Source organism: Chironomus tepperi, unplaced genomic scaffold (genome assembly GCF_022539635.2).
Source record: "Chironomus tepperi strain 1889 unplaced genomic scaffold, CSIRO-AGI_Ctep_v1 contig_461, whole genome shotgun sequence".
Lineage (NCBI taxonomy): Eukaryota > Metazoa > Arthropoda > Insecta > Diptera > Chironomidae > Chironomus > Chironomus tepperi.
This window is the reverse complement of record NW_027226583.1, coordinates 691,733-716,008: the sequence shown is the minus strand read 5'-3', so window position 1 is coordinate 716,008 and position 24,276 is coordinate 691,733. Positions and strand designations below refer to the sequence as shown.

Sequence of the window (24,276 nt, the reverse complement as noted above, 5' to 3'; positions counted from 1 at the left end):
TGGCCATGAACCACAATTGATCTGTATGGACAGCGAAATGAATTAGTAAGTAGTAACACTGTTCCACGTGCATCTTCTTACTTCCAACAAAATTTTAATCGTTGCTTAATTCTAAAAATAGTCACGACTTTTAGTGCTGATTTGAACAGCATTAATGCGCATTGCTATCAGCAAATTTTTGGTTCCTTCTTCTTTGATAATCCTGAATAAATCCATAATCATAAAAATTTGTGTGTGGGCACTTCTGTACTATGTGACTATGTATCAACAACTGTACCTATTGGTAAGAGATTCTTATAGGATTACAGCCTTAGGTACGGTAGTTCGTAATTTTATCATAATCTGTTTTAAGTATTTAAACAAGACACAACCTTTAAGCGATTTAGTTCTGTGTCACGTACTGTGTGGTTGTGATGATAATTTTTGAGGTGGAACTGAAAGATCAGTAATGTATCATTGAACTGGATGTAGGAAAAAGATTAATAAGAAGGACAAATTAATCTGCGAAACTTTTCTGTTGTATAAATGGATTTCTTTTTGCAGCTTGTCTGTTGATATATATCTAATTAGTCTTAACATGCACACAAGTTGGTTGGATTTAGATCAGGGGTGGATAGCCTGTGTGATGCTGCACACTCGCATACAGCCGAATTTTATTGGAAATGCCATTAACTAAGCAGCGATAAGTCAGCACAGGCGTCGTTGTGGTTACAGCAGTGGTGAACAACCTATGTGTCGCGGTCCTTGAGTAGCCGAATTTGACCCGAAATGCTATGCACCAGACAGTGAAAAGACTGCTGTGGCTTCGTTGTGGTTAAAGCAGTGGTGGGAAACCTGTGGTTCCGCGACACACGGCTCTGCACTAAAAATTGTTGGAAATTCCATGAGCCGTATTCCGTGTGTGGTTTCAGTCGAGGCTTACTTTCAAGGAGTGCCGCGAAAAATAAAAAGCTGCTCACCACTGGCCTAGAGTGTCAGCCAATCGATCCAAACGACTCGGACTCAATGCCAGCGAAAGTCTAACTGAATTTGGATGCTTTTTCGCTGTTCTAACCAAGCCAACTGGGTTTGTGTGATTCACGACACACAAATTGTGGTTTCGATCGTAGCTTACCACCAATGTGTGTCATGTCGTGGACGAGGAAGGCCAAAGAACTCATGGAAAGAAGCTGTCGATCGAGATAGTATTGCATTTGGATTAAGAAATTGGCAAGCGGTAGAAAGAGATAGAGCTGATTTTAAGCAGCATCTGAAGTAGGTCATGGATCACAACTGATATGTACGGCCAGCGAAGTAAGTAAGTAAGTGTGCCATGCAACAAAAAAGGTTTCTCACCACTGGTTTAGTTGATCAAAGTTATGTAGGCTTAGTCTTCATCCATTAAACGTCTGAGTTGATAATGCTATTCCGATCGGACAAGAGTGAGATGTTTTCCACGTAAACAGTATAATTCGATTAAAGTCAATGCTACTCAAATGGTTCTATTGACATTATTCCTCAACAACATTGAAGTACAATTTTGTCCGTTAAAAATGCTCAAAATTCAAAAATTCAACAAAGTTTTTGTTTACATTCTGAAATTTCGTTTGTTTTTGAAAATTTGACCTTCCTGGACATGATGGCTTGTCATGTTATGGATCTTTTGTAAGCTTACAGCTCAAAGTTATGTATTCAACATATTAAAAGCTTGTAAAATGTCCAGAAATTGCTCAAATTTGCAATTTTCTAAAATTTTGTACTAAAAATTGTTATTTTCGTTACTAATTTGTATTTAGTACAAGTTCTAAATGTACTAAATTAAAGAACATATTTCAAATTTTGTACTAAAAAACCGTTAAGATCTCCAATGCAACTCAAGGCATTGACACACGTTTCATCCGGATGAAAGATTGTATGGGCCGGATGAAGAGTGTCAATGCCTTGATGCAACTGGACTCAAATGATGATATTCATCTACCACAAAATCCCCTCATTGTGCCTCATTTCCTTTTAAAACCTAAAATTATCCTAAAACCCGATAAAATGATAAACAAAAGGCATTCAACTCACCCAACATTTTGATGACTCTCTTTGTGCTTTGGCTTGTATTGCTCTGCGTACTTGAATGAAGATTATTATTCCTAACCACATTACCATTTTCTCTCTTTATAAGTGTATTTGAGCGTAATTTAATGCCAATTAGTAAATAAAGTACAGATATCAGCATCATTGGTGCAAAGAAGAATAATATTGTTGCATATAGGAATGAATGTTCAATTATGACACGATCCTGTACAATTGTACACCATGTCTCATTTTGTTCATTCACAACGATACCCGTTTGCATAGCTTGTGGCGTTGCAAATGCAATTGAGAGAATCCAAATAAGGAAGATAAATTTAATGGCTCTCGATAACTTAGACATGGTATGTGAGAGGAACGGATGACATATCGCTACATAACGTTCTATTGTAAATGCAGTAACTATGGAAAAAAAAATGAAAATTTATGGATTATATGAATCAGTCTATAAGTATGTTAAGTATACTTGTAAGGACAGTAGCATTAGCCGACATCTCATTGATTGCATTCCTTAATATGCAGAATGCTTCACCAAATATAAATTCATGTTTCTGCCAAATGTAATAAAGTTCCATTGGTACACCGCTCATGAGTAGTATGAAGTCGGATATAGCCAAGCTAAATAAGTACTAAAGGAATAAAGGAACTAATATTATTAAATCAATCACAAAAGATGATTCAGACTGTGGAAATTTGAGTGTCGAAGGATTCAAATTAATTTTGACCGTTATAAAAAAACGTCGAAAGGAGTCGAAATTTCAAATTAATTTTGACCGTTATAAAAAAACGTCGAAATTTCAAATTAATTTTGACCGTTATACCAAATTCGACATTTCTACAGTCTGAGATGATAATCACGTAACTTACATAATTCGTTGCAGTATGCATTGACTTATTTCTTGAGATGACAATGCATGTTGATATATTACCAATAATTCCAGTTATAAAAATAATTGCGTATACGACAGTTATTGGTATAACGACATAGAATGGATCACGATTAACATCAGCAATTGGCATCAACAAGTCATCAGTTGATTGACCTATAAATGGTGTTGTATAGTTTATATATCCATACGATGGCGGTGCTGGTGTGTTGTTGTAAAAATTCTCTTCCGATGTCAGTCTTATGCTACCAAATACTACGGTTGAGTTGTCTTCCATCTTCTTATTTTTTTATTGTTATTTTAACCCCTTTTTTATACTGTTTTTTTCTACTCTTCACAGCTTCCCGTTCCTGTGTGCATTTGTACTTTTTACTCTTTTCTTTCCTATCACGTCCTCTATTTGGAGCTACTTTGTATCACGTTTATTACAAAAAAATATTTGTAAACTCTACTATTGACTATAAACTTTTTTTTATGTAAATAATTCAATTGGAATTCTTCATGATTGTGACTTTTAATTTCATCTTGCCATGCTATCCAATAGTATCAACAAGAAGACAAGGTTGTCCTGCAATAAGAAGGAAGAGAAAAATAAAAAATAAAATAAATTCAATCGAGCGTGAGGAACGATTTAAAATTGGATTTTTTTTTTTATTTTACTAGACCGAGCGACGCAAATTAAGAAGGCTTATGGCTTCTTATGACATGGAGACGGCCATAGTAGTCGGCAATACGATACGTAGACTGTCATATGACATGTAGTCGGCAATACGATACGTAGACTGTCATATGACATGTAAGCGACCATATTACATGGAGGCAACCATATGACATAGAGGCGACCGAATGATATGGATGTGATCATATGACATGAAGACAGACATGTGTCATGAAGTTGACCATACAACATAGAGACGGCCATACGACATTTAGGGGACCATATGACTTTGAGGCGATCATATGCCATGAAGACAGCAATATGACATGGAGACGGCCACACGACATGGAGACGCTTATATAACATGGAAACAGTCATATGACATGGAGGAGATCATATGGTATGGAGGCGACCATATGACATGGAGACAGTCATATGACATGGAGACAGTCATATGACATGGAGACAGTCATATGACATGGAGACAGTCATATGACATGGAGACAGTCATATGACATGGAGACAGTCATATGACATGGAGACAGTCATATGACATGGAGACAGTCATATGACATGGAGACAGTCATATGACATAGAGACAACCATATGACATGGAGACGGCCACACGACATGGAGACGCTGAGTCTCAAAACTTCCTTATCAAAGCTGTATCTCTCGGACATCATATAATGCATATCAATGTGAATTCTCAACCAAATTGAAAAATGAAGTTAAATAGAAATAAAATGGAATGATGAAAAAGTTTTTATTAGATTCCTTGTTTTTTGACCAGCCACAATGTTATGGTTAGTAGTCTTTTTTTTTACATTTTGATATATTTTAAGCACATTTGTTTTTGCACAAGCATTCATGTGGAAATATCGTATATTATGAGAACTTTTGTGATTTTACTATGGATATACTAAAAATATTAATGCAAAAGCTTAAATGTTTTGGTTTTTGATTAGTGTATCTTTTTGGTTATATTTGGGATGGAATCCAGAGTGGCACAATACGGGCGTATTCAAGGTGAGGGTGAGAGGGTTGGAGCGATCCATACAAAAATTTTCTGGCTACGCCTCTGGCTGCACAAAAATTTGCATACCAAAATTAGGTCAAAATTAACTGTCAAGATGTCATCAGCACAACCGTCGTGTCTTACGGTTAATACAACGAAATGCCTTAGTGCTCTAGCCATCACATTATGCTGTTCACGAAAATTTCAATTGAATGATTTCCAATCATCCAGAAAATAAACCCTTAAGGCACACGGAGTACAAAAAGTGGAAAAGATTGTTTGAGTTTGTTCAAACTGTTTTGATGCTGACATGCTACATTGTATTGAATTCGACTCCATGACAGATTTACAGTGTCCTGGGGGACTACATCCGTTTTTTCTACATTGTGTGTATTTTGAGTATTTACTTTAGAGTAGTGGTGGGCAACCAGTGTGCCAAGTATGCAGTCAAAAATTTTTGGAAGTAACATAAACATGGGACTCTTGTTTAAGCAACGATGCAAAAGTGCTGGGAATTAGAAAATGGCAGAAGTTATCTAAAGACAGATTCAGATTCCGACGAACTCTAAATGCGGCAATGGGCCCTCGTGTGCCTTCGCCAAGGAAGTAAGTAAGTAAGTAACATAAACCGTATGTCATGTGCGGTTTCAGTCTGTGTTTACTACCCAGATGTGCCGTGAAAAAAAGGTTGTCCATCACTGTTTAATAGTGAGCCTAGTCAAAAACCGCACACAATATACGATTCTCGAAATTTCCAAATAATTTAGTGACACAAGTGTGCCGTTTCACAAAAGTGTGCCGTGACACACAAGTGTACCATGACACACAAGTGTACCGTGACACACAAGTGTTCCGTGACACACAAGGGTGCCGTGACACACAAGTGTGCCGTGACACACAATTGTGCCGTGACACAAAAGTGTGCCGTGACACACAAGTGTGCCGTGACACACAAGTGTGCCGTGACACAAAAGTGTGCCGTGACACAAAAGTGTGCCGTGACACAAAAGTGTGCCGTGACACAAAAGTGTGCCGCAGCACACAGGTTGCCCACCACTGATTCAGAGTATAAGTTATCTTCAAGGTTATCGATAGAATAATTCCTGATATTCATCAAGAGATTAATTAAATGAAAAGCATCGAATCTTTTGAAGTGGAATGATTAACAACAGCACAACGCAATCTGGAATTAAGATTTATCCAGAACTTTATCAACAACTTTAAGTAGAAGCAAATTCCATCATGTTATAAATGAAAAAGTTTTTTTTCTTTTTCTTGCATAATGTTCGTGTTGCTCCTTGTGTAGTCACACATTGAAATAACATTATTGATTTGGATTTAATGATCATTACGACTCTTGTTTTTCTTCATTATTTTTTAGGAAGTTTTGCAATTCTGTATAAAAGTTTCACCTTCTTCGTCCGCCTACCATCAAATAAATTATCGATTTCCACTTCTAGATTAGAAAGTGAAACATTCAAGTTGATTATCAGGCATTAGATCTTTCGTAGAATAGAAGAAAAAAGCACATTACCCGAGTGGGTTGGGGTGTTCGATATTTAATCTAAGAATTAGATAATATTTATTTTTCTGAATAACTTTAGACATTGCAGAAAGGCTGCCTTGTTATGGTATGGTATGGTTATTTAAGCTGTTTATCCGATGTTAGCCTACAGTCGAATTGTTAGATTCAATGTCAATCAATAGTAAAATGCTCATTTTACGTAAAATACTCATTTAAAGCTGTAGGTAAGAACGGATATGCAAGGATCATGAAAAATTGCATATATTGGTTAAGTATACTCATGAGCACGTCCATTAGGTAGAAGATAGTGCCTATTATATGTTAGGGAAGGCTTTTTTGCCGATCAACACATTTTGACGTCTTGATGATGTCAAACAGAGTTGGCAATCAGCTGTTTTCGGTCATCTTTTGTCTTTTAAAATCGACAGTCAACGGCTAACGGTCGCCAGTCGACTGCCGGTGGAAGGTGTCACAGGTCAACATCGGGTGTCAATATTCGCCGTTGACTGCCGATGGTAGATGATATTTAGCGGGCTTTTGACGAAAGTTGTCGGCTAATTGCCGACTGAATTACTGATTGGAATTGCCATGAACCATGATACCGCAGGACCTGCGTGATTTCGGTCGTGGTTTTCCATTAGAGTGTGCCATGACACAAAACAGTTTGAACACTGATCTAAATACTTTCTAAACGTCTTAAAAGCTCACAACATTTTGAATTCATAACTTTGAGCTGTAAACTAACAAAAGATCGATAATATGACAAGTAATTATGTCCATAAAGGCTCAATTTTCAAAAACAAACGAAATTTCAGAATGTAAACAATGATTTAAACTTTGAAAATTTTGAGCTTTTTTGAAAGATTTTTTAACGGACAAAATTGTTCTGAATGGCAGGAATAAAATGTTAAGATGAGCCTTTATAGCTCCGTGGATGAGCCTTCTTCATTTCTGTCAATCAAGTCAAAGTTGTTAGATTGGTGAATTTGAGCATAACCTTAAAATTGAGTATGTTCAGACCTTGGACACTGTCTTTAAAGTTAAAAGTTAAGCTGTCTGACTATGAATTTTCTAAAGTTTCTTTCACTCAAATTGCCAATTAACTTTAAATCAGTCCTGACTTCCAACTGTATTCTATTCAAATCAAAATCAGACAATTGATTTTGTCAATAAATTAAAATTACAAAATTTTAATGGATTTTTTCTGCATTTGCCTGATTGAAGCTTGATTGAAGCATTTCTTGATGCTTAAATTGCTTTATATTTTGTAATGGTAAATGAAGCATTACTGATGAAGTTTCAATACATTTCATAGTTCAAATTAAATATGCAAATGAAATGGATGAAATTGTCTTCGAGAGATTGAAAGCATTATGATAAATAGCTATTAAAAGCTATTAGATGTGGATACAATCTTATCGTATCATTAAGTATTGTTTGAATTTTATAAGGAATTGGGTATTGATTTTATTACTAATTAATTATGTAGAACTGTTCGCATCGCTATACAGTATTTATGATTTTAAAACTTAATCTATTAACCGATGCTTCATCCCAAGCGACTTAAATTTAGAAGCCTACTCTCAAGCTCTTCTGTTAGCAACAAATGGAAGCTGCCTCTATTTGATAACTAGCATATGAATGCCACATCCGTATGTGATCAAAAACTACTAGTTCTGAATTCTCATAAGGAAGCGTTCATTTACTTAAGGATAGGATTCAACAAAAATGCGAATATCCATACCAAGGCTCAGACACTCAACCAAAATTGTAACTTGTAAAAAAAATTTTTACAATTTTATTTTGAGTTTCTGAGCCTTGATCCAAACATACATGTGCGTGAAGTTTGCGCATAAATGCGCATATATACGCACACGCGCATGTATGCGCATATGCGCATAATGTTTTGACAAACTTAAAGGACTTTTTATTGTAAACGATCCCTTAATATGTTCATGTTTTGGAAGGAACCGCACGTTTTAGGTGTGGTGGGTCTACGACGCGAAGAGGAGTTATGCTTAAAGTAACCAAGTTGGTCAAACCAACATGTAACCAACACAAACCCCATGGTAGAGAACATTCGGAAATCCCAAAAGCTTTGAGGAGATGAGGTTTGATTTTATTACAAACCATTACAGTCTGGAGTATGAAAACGTTCCTTTTAGTTCTGAATGCTACCTTATATACATACATATTTCCATAAATAACACAATTTACAGCAACAGCATCAAAAATATTCATGTAAACTTTCAACCATTCCTCATTGAACAATGAAGCACTAAAAAGAAGTGTTCAATTATTGTGCTGTAAAAAACTTCATAAAATATGTTCGACTGGAAGTGTTATGTCGTGTTTTCGTTTCATTTTACGGTTTAATATTTACCCCATTTTACCCCCTTCATTTCCTTTCCTTCATTCAATCGCAATAAAATATAAATTATTTTTTTATGATTTTTTTCAAAGGAAGTAAAATTTTATTTTATGAGGATGAAAGGAAAAAGGTTCAACCATTTGGTTCTGTTTTCTTTGTTTTTGGAAGTAGAAACACAGCTTTATTTTGTTATCAATAAGCAACAGTTTTGGTCACCTTTTTATATTCACTTTGGGGGTGACTGTTAAGATTCTTGTATTTTTATTTAATCCCCGGATGGAAAAGAACCTGATTAATACAATGTAGTCAGTGGTGGGCTATGTGTGTCGTGCGGCACACTAATGTGCATAGTTACTACTTATTACTGTTTTGACATCTAATTTACATTCCCGAATTACTGTTCTACACCAAGTTGCTTTTTTAGTACCCGGGCGCCTTTTTTTCTTTTGGATTCCACCCATGCGCGGTACCAGAGTTGCAAAACAGGCATCTGAGACAGGCAAAAACTGTACAAATTCTTGATAATTTCTGCATGGGTGGGTTAGAGAGGCCTTTTATAATAACCTAAGCTCCAAGTTAAAACATGGTTACAGTAAGTAAGCAGTATGTACTAATGTGCATGAATGTGTCGAATCCAAGCTAGAAAGTTACTCCAAATTAGAATTTGGAGACAAACAAGGGTTTTTAGGTAAAGGGGTGAAAGTGGTGGAAGGGTTAGAAGAGATAGAAGGGGTGAAAAGGGGAGAAGGGGTAGAAGGGGCAGACGTCGTGGAAGGGTCTGTTTTTTGTGTCAAGTGCAAAAATTTACGAATGGGCTGTTCACTTATTGTTAAGGAAAGGGGTGTGGATTTCATTACAAAGTATTAGGGTTCGCCCAGATGCGCAGGCCTGCAGTTTCTATTGTTCTAGATGCGCATCCAGATGCGCATCCAGATGCGCATCCAATTGCATCCAACTGCATCCATCTGAACTTTTTGTATGGAAATTTTTTTGTAAAAAATGATGAAAAATTGCATTTTTGAGAGTTTTTCACCGTCGTAATTGGAAAACTAAATCAAAAATAACATTTTCTACGATATTCTAACTTTATTTTTAAAAATTTGAAAAAATTTAATTTTCCAGTGTTTTTCCAAGTTTTTCATCATTATATATGAAAATTAAGGGAAAACTAGCATTTTCCAAGATTTTTCATCATTAAAATATGTTAATTTATGTGAAAAATTATCATTTTCAGAGTTTTTAAAGTATTTGGTTAAATTTTCAGATGCATTTGGATGCGCATCCAGATGCGCAGGTCTGCAGTTTTCTGCATCTCTGCATTTATGTACATCTAATTTTGGCAAACCCTACAAAGTATATACGGTGGAGTTCCGTAATAATTGAACAACCCCCAATGAGTTCTGAAATTTCCTTTGTAACTTTATCTGGAATGCAAGCATTTTAGGATAGAGCTTTGATGTTTATTCCCCGAAAAATTCTTGGAGTTTGAAATTCAAACTTTGAATTCCAATTCACACCCCCTGTATCAACAACCACAACGCCTACAAGCGACTGCCTTGTAACTTGTATCTTATTTCTTGTCATTAAGCAAGCAAGAAAGTAAATAATAAAATTGTGTAGCACCAAGGCGGAGAATATAATAATAATCAACAAAACGCATTATTCTCCAAAAGTCTATAAAAGCTCTACAAACTTTAAGAGAAAAAATTATCACATCTTTACCAAGTTTGGAGTGATGGCATAAAAAAAGGACAATTTATGTCAGAGGGTCTTGAATTTATGCCAATGAAGAAAAAATAATTATTAAACGTAGGCGATTACTGATGTTTTCTTCTACCTCCTTTACGCAATAAAGATTTTTTTTTTATTTTATATTTTGTAACATTTCACTTAGATACAGCATCAATTAACCATCCTATTCATGCTGTGTAACTGAGCGTGGAAAGTCTTATTGGATGTACCCCTTTGATGATGAAATTCTGAAGAGTTTTTTCCTTTCCTTTCTAATGCAGTGGTGGGCAACCTTTTATTTCGAGGCACACCTTGGTGAACAGGCTCGACTGAAACCGTACACCGTGTATGGTTCATGACCCTTCCAAAAAACAAAAGTGTGCATGACGGTACAACAGTGTGCACAGGTTGCCCTTGTACAGGTTGCCCTAGGCATACAGGTTGTCCCAGGCACACAGGTTGCCCCAGGCACCCAGGTTGCCCCAGACACACAGGTTCCCCAGACACACATGTTCCCCCGACACACAGATTGCCCCTGGCACATAGGTTGCCCCAGGCACACATTTCTCCTGGCACTCTGGTTTCTCAAGGACACAGGTCCCCAGGCACACAGATTGCTCAGTCACTCAAGTTCCCCAGGCACACATGTTGCTCAGTCACTCAAGTTCTCCAGGCACACATGTTGCTCAGTCAGTCAAGTTTTCCAGGCACACATGTTGCTCAGTCACAAAGGTTGCTCAATCACACAGGTTGCTCAGTTACACAGGTTGTCCAGAGGCACAAGTGGCCCAGGCACAAGAATTGCTCAGTCACACAAGTGTGTTGCGACACACAGGTTGTCCATCACTGCTTCTAATGACTTATTTTTGTTGATAACAGAAATAACTTTCTCTCTATAGGAGCAATTAACAAATGCCAACCTTGATCATAAATTAAAAGAAAATGAATTTTTTTGCGTCAACAATATAATTTTTATTGATTTAAACTTACACTATGTTGTCAACAATGAATTGATTGTTTTAATATGAAATCGAGACGGAATGACGTGCCAAGTTTTTATGAGTCAATCATGAGATATGGAACGGCTTAGAGACACAGTTTTTTTGGATACACAAAAGTATCTGTTTTGATTTAGAATTTCAATAATTTGAGAATTATTTGTGAATAGTTTTGGATGCCTTTAACTAAGCTTAATTGGAAATGTGCCAATTATGACTTTGAATCTTGGAGAATTCGTAATATTTATTGATAGAAATGTCTTTTATGATTCATAAATTAATTAGTTCATCCGAGTGACACAAGTGAGGAAGGCTTTTTCAAGCAGTTTTTAAGAATTTCCTCTTAACACAAATGAAGATGATTTGATAGGTTATTACTTAAGATGCTAACAATTCAAATTTAAAAGTAAAGAAAATTAACGGCAGTTCAGGATTTAAAAAGAAATAGTCCAAAGCAGTGAAAAGTTCAAAATTTGAACTTTGCGAAATGACATTCAAACCTAAAGAAAATTAACGGCCGTTCAAAAATTTAAAAAGAAACAATTCGAATTTTGAAAAGGTTCAAAATTTGAACTTCATGAATTTTTGGCGCCAACTTCGATGAAAAAACGAGGAATTTTCAGAAAACAAATTCCTTCTAGTTTGAATACTCAAAGAGGAAACATCTAAAGGAAAATTAAGGTGTGGCTGAAGTACGTCGGCATGATATCGCAAATCGAATTAAAAACATGTCTATAATTTAGTCATAATATCGTCAAATTTCGTCAACCCATTCCCGAATTTCGTCAAGGCTTCCTTGTCGAGTTACAACATGTCCAATTTTGGACAAAAATACCGACGTACTTCAGCTGACAATATTTTCAAAACAAATATTTTATAACATATTATATATCAAAACGCATCTACTAATTTCGTCAAATTTCGTCAAGTAAAAAATTTTAAAATCGGAAGTGATCTACAGGACCTACAGCCTGTTTAAGCTGTACCTGAAGGTACAGTCAAGTCAAAAAGTTTATTAGTATGACATTTTATACGTCTAATCATATCTAAATTTCATAAGGATTTCAAATAAACAAAAAGTTTTTGGATTGGACCGTCCTCAAGTAGCTTAAGTCGATTAAAGTGCTTTAGAGTGGCCTAAATTTGAAAAATTTCGTACATGACATGTTATATGTCTAAATACATCTATTTTTATCAAGAATTACGAATTTTATAAAATATCTTATTTTTGTTTCTTATATAAATTGCTTATGTCGGTTAAAAGTAATAGACAGGAACTAAATTTTCTAACTTCTTCTAAATTTTCTTCTAGTAAGAAATTTTTTCTAGAAAAACTTAATAAATCAAATTCTGTAAAATTATTAGTAATTTGATTTTATTATTTACAATTTTAATACCTAACTTAATTTTTTTTTTTCAAATTTATTTTTTTAGAAAAAATTAGAGATCTGAGATTATTATTGTTTACTAACAATCTCAAAAAATTTAATCACAAGAACCAAGATTAAAATTAATTTTTTCACTTTTTACGAAAACAATTTGCAATTCATATATTTTGTATTTTCGATTTTTATAAAAAATTAATTTGATTTATTAAGTTTTTCTAGAAAAAATTTCTTGCAGCACTTTTAGAAAATTTATCTCCTGTCTATTACTTTTAACCGACATAAGCAGTTTACATAAGGATCAAAAATAAGATATATTATAAAATTCGTAATTCTTGATGAAAATAGACGTGTTTAGACATATAACATGTCATGTACGAAATTTTTCAAATTTAGGCCACTCTAAAGCACTTTAATCGACTTAAGCTACTTGAGGACGGTCCAATCCAAAAACTTTTTGTTTATTTGAAATCCTTATGAAATTTAGATATGATTAGACGTATAAAATGTCATACTAATAAACTTTTTGACTTGACTGTACCTTCAGGTACAGCTTAAACAGGATGTAGGTCCTGGAGATCACTTCCGATTTTAAAATTTTTTACTTGACGAAATTTGACGAAATTAGTAGATGCGTTTTGATATATAATATGTTATAAAATATTTGTTTTGAAAATATTGTCAGCTGAAGTACGTCGGTATTTTTGTCCAAAATTGGACATGCTGTAACTCGACAAGGAAGCCTTGACGAAATCCGGGAATGGGTTGACGAAATTTGACGATATTATGACTAAATTATAGACATGTTTTTAATTCGATTTGCGATATCATGCCGACGTACTTCAGCCACACGAAAAATAAATATCTAAATCTGCAGAAAAACAACATTGAGGCATAATTAAAGGATAAATTCAAAGATAAAGTCATAAAAGAGTAATTCTCAGTACTAAAATAAAAATATAAAAGATTTCAGAATTAAAAATAACTTAAGAAGTACTTCTGAGTATTAAAGTGACAAAGTTCTACGCAACTAAGTGTTCTTGAGACCAAGACGTCGCAGTTTCGGTATTTAGAGTTGTCAAGACCGAAACTTTTGATAATCGGTTGTTTTCGCCAAGTGGCTGCCACTTGGTTCCTAGAATACTATTATCTCGTCGCCGTGGTTGCAACATTTCAAAGAGTGCCGATCGGGATTGCACTTGGTATCGGAAATTAGCAAGTCGAAGCCAGCGATAGAGCCAGCTTCAGGCGACTTCTATGGGAGGTCATGGATTACAATTGATTGGGGAGCCTAAAATAGTATTGATATTGGTGATGGATCTCTAATACGGAAACAATAAAGAACAAAAGTGGTCAAGGAAGTCACTTCCAGGACAGAGGTAAATTCCATTTAAATTTACAGTTCTCTAAATTCCACAAAGTTTTCTCGGATGTCAACTTGTCAACTTGATTAAGCAAAATTAACAAATTAGTAAGATTCAACAACTGCATACAAGTATGTATGTACATCCTAGAAATTAGTCATTCAAAGCTTTTGTATTAAAATTAAGCTTATTTACTATCAAGTTTACACAAAATACAAATTGATCTAATTAGACAATGATGCTCTATTATGAAAATGTCGAAATCACTTCTGTAGCTTGTTAATGCAGCAACTTATAAGCCTCTACCAAGAAGCAACAACTGGACCAACATAAATATACAAATTTAATTCCTTTATTGTTTGAAGATCAAAAACAAACTTAGCAAAGGGGACTAACAACCATAAAAGGGTAAAATCAACTAATTGCAATTGCATTCATAGTTTGAACCAGAGTTGTAAAACAGGTACCTGTGACAGGCAAAAACCGTACAATTTCTTGATAATTTGTATGGTTTTGTAAGAAAAATCATATAAATTATCAAGAATTTGTACGGTTTTCGCCTGTCAGGCACCTGTTTTGCAACTCTGGTTTGAACACAAAGCAACCATAGAAGATTATTTAGTTAATTAAGTACACATGTCAATCATAAAGCATCTTCATGTAAACCATTTATCTTGAAAATTAATTTTCTTACAGAAACTTCCTTAAATGATTGACGTCATGAGAATAAGAATTGAGCTCAAACAATCATAAAGTATGTGAAAAACTCAACATTAACTTATTCTTTCCTTTTTTTGCTCAACCGTCACTCAATGTGCTTTCAGTCGTCATTAATTTTCTTTGTTTTTATTAACACAATCGAAATGTCTGGCGTTGACAGACAGACAGACAAAAGGCATTAATTATAACTTAAATTATTTGGAAATCTCATTCATAACTTTCCATTTCATCTGACAGTTTTCATCACCATATTGTGTTTAATTGTGTAATTCTCAACAATTGTGTTCAATGAATAATTTATGTGTAATTATTATACATGATTATATAAATTAAATGCCACTAAAATAGTCATTGACTAGTGCAGTTGTGGACAACTTTTTATGTTTCGGGATACAATTTAGTAGTACGCCTCGATTGAAACCGTAAATGACAAACGGTCCGTTACAATTCCAAAAAATTTTGTTGGCACACTAGTGTGTCGCGACACATAGGTTGCTCACCACGAATATAGTTAATGCCGCGACACATAGGTTGCTCATCGCTAAACTACTTAATGCTGCGACACAGAGGTTGTCCGCCACTTAACTACTTAATGTCGCGACACACATGTTGCATACCACTAAACTAGTTAGTACCGCGACACACAGGCTACCCATCATTAAACTAGTTGATGTCACGACAAGCATGATGCCCACTACTACACTAGTGTGCCGCGACGCAAAGGTTTATCGTCACTTAGCTAGTTAATGCCGTGACACACAAGTTGCTCACCACATAATTAGTTAATGACACAACAAACACGTTGCTCATCACTAAACTAATTATTGAAGCGACACACAAGTTGCACATCACTAAACTAGTAAATGTTGCAACACACATGTTGCCAATCACAAACTAGTTAATGTCGCGACACATAGGTTGCACAACACTAAACTAGTTAATGTCAATTGAACTAGTTAATGTCTCAACACACATGTTGCTCACCATTGGACTAGTCAATACCGCAACACACAGGCTGCTCATCACTAACTAGTTAATGCGGCAACACTCATATTTCGAAACACTTAACTATTTAATGCCACGACACACTGGTTGCGCACCAATGGATTAATTAATGACAAAGGATTCAATTATCGAATTTTCATGGTTGAATTAAACTAAAATCGGCTAAAACCATAACCTCAAAATTGATATTCACAAAAATAAATCAAAATCTATAAATAGATCATACAGCTACATATTAATTATAAAATTCCACAAAAAACCTGTTTATTGCAATAAAATTTATGGAATTTAATTTTTATTTGAAAATTTAATATCATCGACAGTGATATAAATGAATTTTTGCGCGTATTTGAAACTACTGTAAACCGATGCTTGTATTTTTCATATAAAATGTTTCCAATATTGCCACAAGTGTCATTGAAAATTGGTGAATTTAAAGGCATGAATGCTTTTTTGCTCGTTTCTGGAACAAACTCAAATATCTATAGAATTTTTTTATTAAATTTTATTTATTGTTAAGGATGTTCTGGTATTTTTTGGTTGAAAAATGGCATGTATGCATACATGTTTATTTGACCAAACGATATATCCGCATTTAAATTACAATCCCGATCAGCATGAGTTATGGCTTCCCGAAAGCTCGATTTTGGAACGAGAAGGCAATTTTTTGATTTTCATTAATCCAAACAGACAATGAAGATGCTCACATGGTATCGTGATATGGTGTCATGACACATCGTGATATGGTGTTATATGACATCGTGATGGTGTTATATGACACCGTGATGGTGTCACATGGTATTGTGATGGTGTCACATAGAACATTGTGATGGTGTCAGATAAGACATTGTGATGGTATCACATAGAACATCGTGATGGTGTCACATAGGACATTGTGATGGTGTCACATAGGAAATTGTGATGGTGTCACATAGGACATTTTGATGGTGTCACATAGGACATTTCGATGGTGTCACATAGGACATTTTGATGGTGTCACATGGCATTGTGATGGTGTCACAGATGACATTGTGATGATGTCACATAAGGCATTGTGATGGTGTCATTTGGTATTGTGATGGTGTCACATAGGACATTGTGATGATGTCACATAGGACATTGCGATGGTGTCACAAAAGACATTGTGATGGTGTCAAAAAAGGCATTGTGATGGTGTCACATAGGACATTGCGATGATGTCACATAAGGCATTGTGATGGTGTCACATGGTATTGTGATGGTGTCACATAGAACATTGTGATGGTGTCAGATAAGACATTGTGATGGTATCACATAGGACATTGCGATAATGTCACATAGAACATCGTGATGATGTCACATACGACATTGTGATGATGTCACATAGGACATTGTGATGATGTCACATATCACATTGTGATGGTGTGACATATAACATCGTGATATGGTGTCATGACACATCGTGATATGGTGTCATGAGGCATCCTGATAGTGTCATATGGCATCTTGATGGTTTCACATGGTATCGTGATTGAATCATGCTAATATTTCAATTAGAATGTATCATGCTCACATGTCATGTGGTACATACCACATGTCATGTGATACAATCACGATGCCATATGAGCATGATACCATGTAAATCCATTACGATACCATATAATCATGATCATTGTCCATCAATTTAAGCTATTTCCATCCAGATTTATTCATAGAAATTCAAATTGAACCCAAAATATTTTTTAATCACAAGCATCTCATTGAATATTAATTTTAGAGTCAAATGTTGTGATTCCTACTCAAAAATGTATTACTACAAATATTTCTGGCATCTATGCTGATGATATGCTGACATTAATCAAAACAAGCGGTCCCTAGAACATTCCATGAATAAGAAGTATATTTATATACATTTAGAAGGTCTAAGTCATGAAAATTTTGACATAATGGAGATGCAAGATCAAAAAATTTAAGATTTTTTTGTCATTTCTAAGAAAGGATTATGCCTGAAAGAAAATCTTAGTAAATAACATAAAGTTCTTCATTTACTCCATGTGACAAAAAGGAATATTCAATCATTCGAAAGAGGATGTTCCTTTAAAAAAGGGTTTGAATCATGCGACTACCTATGTACAGCAAAAATAAATAAACATTCAGCACGTTTTTATGCATAGTTTTTCTTTCATTATGCTTTCTACATCCCTTTTTTTTGGGTAGTTTCTTATGACAATAAACATTCAACTTGGAAAATGAGTTTTGGATCAAAATGGAGATATGGATGTACTGCAGTGGTGGACAACCTTTCTAGTGGTCATGGCACACTTTGGAGGTAAGCAACCACCGATACGACCGAAATGTCACACGACATGTTATTCATGACATTTCTTAAAGAAACGCCAGCGACACATTAGTGTGTCACACCACACAGTTTGTACAACACTGATCTACTCTCTCTGTATTAAGCTTTTAGTGTTGTGATCTCTGTGTATTTAGTCTCTGAATTTCAAAATCATTGTGCTGATGCAGAGTAGAATCTGAAGTATCAAGAAATAGAATCTGAAGATATCTAAGAGAAAGAGAATCTGTCAGTCACAAGCCAACTGCATTACTTGAATGTGTTCTGTCGAAGCAAGGGGTATGAATTAGGGGGTGTCATACCATGGTGTGTAGTCATGAAAGAGCGATTGGTTGGAGAGTAGCAGAGATGATACCGCAAAAATTTCAATTCTTAAAAACCTAGTAAATTGGAAAATGTTATTCAAAAAGTTGGGGTAAAATCCAAGGGAGAGTTTATCGCCAATTCCTCCTCTTCTGAATAAACCCCTCAGGAAGGGGAATCGGGGTATGGACTTTTCGAATTTTTCAAGAATAGTACTAACAAATTGAAGATTATTGGATCAAATGGTAGGAGAGAGGATGAGTGGGGATGGCTCCCACATATGGGTTCTCAGTGGGAGTCACAAGTACTCCCTCATCTCCCACCATTCAGACCAAAATCTTGATGGTAGTTTGTTCTTCCATGAATATACTATCGGTTTGGGTTTGATTTACCTCAACTTACTTACTTATTCAACCCCTCTCCCATGAACACACCCTCCAAGAGAGAGGGAGGAAGGTATGATATTACAAATAAAAGGAAACTTTGGGATTTTTTCACAAAAAATCCTAGAAAATTTTAGATTTTTTCAAAAACATGTGAATTGGGGTTGATAACCTCACAATCCCCTCCCCCTAAAACACGTTCCTGTCTCCAACTCTCACTTTACAACACTTGTATCATCAACAAAGTAAAATTTTTTGATTGAAAGCATCTCAAGTGCTTTTTTTTGTTATCGCTCGACGTTAACCTCAGCATCAAAAAAATCTTACATAAAACACTCAAAAGCAACAGCCAAGAAAGGAAATATCCTTAAGACTTTGCTTTGTTGATGTGGAATTTATCATCTGTTTGTTGCTACCGTAAATGTAATTATCCCTATGGCAATGAATTTTCCAGTAAATGAGTTATTTACTCAATATTTCCCTGGGAAATTTTGAAATTTGATATAAAGTTTTGTAATCTGATCACTCATTTGAGATAATCTATGAATATTCCAAATTGATTGATTTGAGTTGTTGTGTAATTTGTTGCTAATTTGGTATTTACTTGTAATCTGGTTAGATGCTGTAGTAACTAACAATGAACAAGTTTTTAATCTTCAGAATCTATGATTTGAAAAACAACAATTAGGATTGTGAACGATAGATTGGTTATGACAGCTGTTGGAACCGATGTAATGGTCCATTGTGATGTGTACTGAGCCTTGTTGTTGTGATTTTAATTGATAAACATCTTTTTGTCTTTAAATTTAATAAATATCTTCGTTTTTGTAGAAAAATGGAATTTTAGGACAATTTTGTCAATGATGTCAAGTCCGAAGGAAAAGTACTTAGTTTCTAATAACTCTGGATTTGTAACGGTTTTTTGCTTATTTTAGTACAAATTTGATCTAAAAATTCTCAATTTTAGTACATTTTAGAAAATTGCAAATTTAAGTGATTTCTGGTCATTTTACAAGCATATAACATGTTGAATACATAACTTTAAGCTGTAAACTAACAAAAGATCGATAATATGACAAGCAATTATGCCCAGGAATGCCAAATTTTGAGAAACAATGAAATTTTCAGAATGTAAACAAAGATTTGAATTTTGAGCTTTTTTGGACATTTTACAAGCTCATAACATGTTGGAAACATAACCTTAAGCTATAATCTAACAAAAGATCAATAATATGACAAGCAATCATGTCCAGGAGGGTCGAATTTTAAGAATCAAATAATTTTCAACATGTAAACAAAAATTTATTTTGAATTTTGAACTTTTTTGTAAGCTTTTTTGACGAATTTTGAATTGAACTTCAGTTAAAATAAAATTTGAATATTTTTAATACGTTAAAATTGAATTCTTTTAAAAATTCAATTGTTTAAGAATTTATAACCTCAAAAAATCTTCAATTCATCAACTTGATGCCCTAGACAATTTTAAAATTAATTCAAAAATTCATCAAATTTCCATCCGAAAATTAAACAAACATTCATCAAGTTGTTTACATTGAATCACTTTCAAGTTTAAAATGAGAATTTCTAAGAATTTCCTAAAGATATTCCAATCTTTTGTTGATTGTAAAATTTGATCTAAAGTAGGTTTTTAAACTCCTTTAAAAGAACGTAAAATTGCTCTCAACAGATGGAAAGCGATGAAAATTTTTCTATATTTTTGCCGTATTTCCATTCAAAATTTGTTTTTTCCTTGAATAAGGTGTCATGAGTAAACAAAAAGCCAGAGTGTGGCTGTCTCAAAAATGGCCGTTAATTTTTTTCAAAAAAAAAAATTGTCGTTAAAATTCAAATTTATTTTGACCGTTACTTTAACTTTTCTTCGTAACGTAAATTCTTATTTTAAAATAAGTTGAGTTTAAAATGTTCGAATTTTTCGACAATCTAATGTCGAAAAATTCGAATTTGAGACGGCCACACTCTGACAAAAACGTTTCAGCATTTTGTATCTTGTTGCTTCCTGTAGAAATTTGATCCTTATCAACATTTACTTCTTCTTTTGTTGTATTTGTCGGATATTCTTCATTTTTGAGATAGAAAAAAGTGTTTTTTTCAGCATGACTGAATTGAAAGGATTTTTCAAATGGCATAAAGAGTCGCTCAGAGTCTCTCATTCCTTATTCAACCAATTTAACAAAAGCACTTTCATAAATATTTCAATATAATAATTAGTATTATGGAATGGCTGAGACATTTCCTTAGGAATATTTATGCCATTTCAATGCTTTCTATGTGCGAATAAATTAGTAATCAGACTAATAACACCGGGGCTTAATATTCAGCAAAATTTTGGAAATTTTCTAAAGCATTATGAGGAAATCCAATATGAAAATTTCCATTTATATTCAGTGATAATTTCAATATTTGGATGATAATGACTTCTGGGTATCTGGCAAAAATACATTTGATTTTAAGCAGACTTTAATGCATGTTTTGAGTAAGAAATTCAAACTCGAAGCTCAATTTTGTGGCGTACCAAATTGGATGATATGAATAGGAACAGATGGCTTTAGAGCAACAAAAAATGAGAATTTGGTCATGCACAAAAGATATTATTGATACAGAGTCCGAGAGACATAAATGAAGATGGGTCAATTGGAATGGGATTTCTGTGATGGCCTATCAATGGTACATCATTGAGAATGAAGTTGTGATGGGGATACAGAAAATGAATAATTTAAATATAGCACTTTGCCATGTAGTCATGTAAACCTTGATGGGCCACAGTGTTAGGAACATATGATCAAAAATTTTGGGACGTGGGTTCGAATCCTATAATATAAAGGCTGTAGGGGAATGCCAGTGAGATGTCAAAACTGAGAATTTGTACAAGCTTTGTGATACAGCCAGCAACAGAGTCAGATGGAAAGCATTTTGTAGAAACCTAGGCTCCAAGTCGGAGCATTGTTCCAGTAAGTAAGTAAGTAATAGTAAGGCTGTCCCACAGCATTTTTAGTTAAAATTAAGTGGAAACAGTTTCAGTATGGCATTCATATGGCTAGATACAGAGCCGTAGAGATGGCATTTAGTCATATGGAAGCGACAGAGACAACTTATGGATTACAATATGGATGTTATACAAGAACGGCTTCTACTTGGTGCCAATAAAAGCGTTCTGGAGTGAAACTTTAGTGGATTTTGTAAGCGTGAGAGATTTGGAAATTGAAGGGGATTTTGGAGTCGTAAGAGATTATGAAAGTCCAGCTCTGATACCAAAACTGACCAAATTTCAAGTGTATATCTTCTCGTGGTATCCCCTGATACTGCTAAACACACCGATCCATCACCACCGCGATGGTATCCAAGCTTTGTGCTAGAATGAGTACGCTAAAGGCTCGAGTTAAAGACTATGTGAACCACCTCGTTTGAAGGGAGTCACTCCAACAATCACACTATAGATGGAAGGACTACAATCGACCATTACCGAAATCAACATATACAAAGAAAGCAGCAAAAGTTTAAATTGACTGGACTAAGGTAAAACAGTAAAAGGTCTGGTCTGGACTGAAGACCTGGACAATACTGGGTCGTGACCCAACACAACAATCAATGGTAGCGGCAGAGTTGCAAAACAGGCACCTGTGACAGACAAAAACCATACAAATTCTTGATAATTTGTACGGTTTTGTATCAGGAAATTGTACGGTTTTTGTAAATCACAGGTGCCTGTTTTGCAACTCTGGGTAGCGGAGCCTACTTCGCCCAGTCAAAACAACAAGTATGTCACATGTATCGCTCGGGGACAAACCAAGTGTTACAAGCAACACAAAATTGTGCACTAAAGTGTGTCATGACTGAAAAAAAATGTTAATTAATTATTCGAATATATTCCTCGCAATACAGCACAGCACAAAACTAAAGTAATGAATATTGATGTTCAAGAATTCAATTAAATGTTATTGAAATAAAATACAAAACTAAAGATCCTAATTGTAAATCTGATATTAAAGCACTTGAAAGATGAAAGAAGATTCATCATAAAGGGGAATTTGAGTATAAAGATATCATTTGAGTAGTTATACAAATAACGACCTCCTTAACAGTTAAGAGGGTTTTTGATTGTAACTTGATGACTTTAATCTACTCATGTATAAGGTTTTTGGCACTTTTATATTGATAAATGATGAAAATATGTTAATTTATTGTTATTGATAGCTGAATATTGTAAAGGAACCGACAATTTTAAGCAATTCACTTTATAAGACAGAGTTGGAATCTCATCTCAGATAGGTCGGGGAAAATGCGGGATTGGTGCGGAACGGAGGGACAGAATGTTGGTTTTGAGCCAGAGGTGTGGCAGGACTTTGGGAGTCCGGACCCAGGCTGAGAAACTGTATCGGTAGTACCGCGGTATTCATACAAACCGCTAAATACCCCCAAATACCGCTAAATACCGAGGTATTCCATATAAATATTACCGATACCACCTAGTTTCTCAGCCTGGGTCCGAACTCCAAAATTCCATAAAAATCCGGCATCCATTGAGTCTGACTCCACTTTTTTTTGCCGGAGGTACAGAGCACCAACTCTGTTTTGTGCTGATTTGGATTGTTCTGGATAAGCCATTTTAGGAAAAGAATAGAATCTCAAACCAGCAAGTCATGAAGCCAAACACGACTCTGGAAACACGCATCTCACCTTTTCTATGCCGTAATCCTTCCAAGTTGACAGCAATACATGCGAAAAACTTGTAATTTATGGACTTTGTACTCGAAAATAACAAAATAAAGTCGTAAATATTAAAAACAATAAATTTAAAAAGATTAAGACGAAATTCAATTCTAGTTCTATTTTGGGATTTCCGTTAATGAAATATCTTGGAAATATCATGCTTAAGTCAAACAAAAAAAATGAGTGAATTATGTAATTTTTATTCAAATTTGAACTTTAGATAAGGTTAAATTGCATGGTTATATAATATTGTAGAGCAGTGATGCGCAACCTGTGTGCTACGACACTCTAGTATGTGCCTCTAAAAATATCTGGAAATTCGTTGAACTACGTGCGGCTTCTGTCGAGACTAATTACCACGAAGTGGCCCCGATAAAAAAAAAGGTTGCCCACCACTAGGTATTTCAATCCCGGGATCCCGGACATTTTTCCGGTCTCGCAATCCCGGGATTTGAGATGCTTCAAATCCGGGATCCCGGGATTGAGATTTTGTCCCGAGATTGAATTAGATCTCTATCCACCACTGATGAAGAAATTCAGACAATAAAAGTTGAGATTCGAGGAAATAATTTTAAGGAGTGTTGTGTCTGCGTAAATTAGAATCTGCAGTAGCGAGCCATGTGTAGGCGAATGTGCCAATGTGAGAGTAAGTCCTCCGTGGTCGAGTGTTTATGCAACAGACTTTATAATATCATTATATTGTGAGAACGTGGGTTCGATTCCCACCATAGCTACCGATCTCATAAGCATTACATAGAATGTAGTCGATATGACAAGCATTTGCAATCAGAGTTGCAAAACAGG

The 24,276-nt window shown here is 34.8% G+C and overlaps 1 protein-coding gene across 1 annotated transcript in view; it reads right to left on the bottom strand.

The window, feature by feature from the left end:
- LOC139099086 (uncharacterized) overlaps positions 1-24,276 on the bottom strand; it is a 59,103-nt gene that overhangs the window by 21,182 nt on the left and 13,645 nt on the right. Inside the window, exons 2-4 of the mRNA XM_070651484.1 lie at positions 2,929-3,516; positions 2,528-2,690; positions 2,050-2,463 (exon numbers count right to left, since the gene is read on the bottom strand). Of these exons, the coding sequence (XP_070507585.1) occupies positions 2,050-2,463; positions 2,528-2,690; positions 2,929-3,225 (874 nt within the window). The 5' untranslated portion in view covers positions 3,226-3,516. The remainder of the gene's footprint in view (positions 1-2,049; positions 2,464-2,527; positions 2,691-2,928; positions 3,517-24,276) is intronic.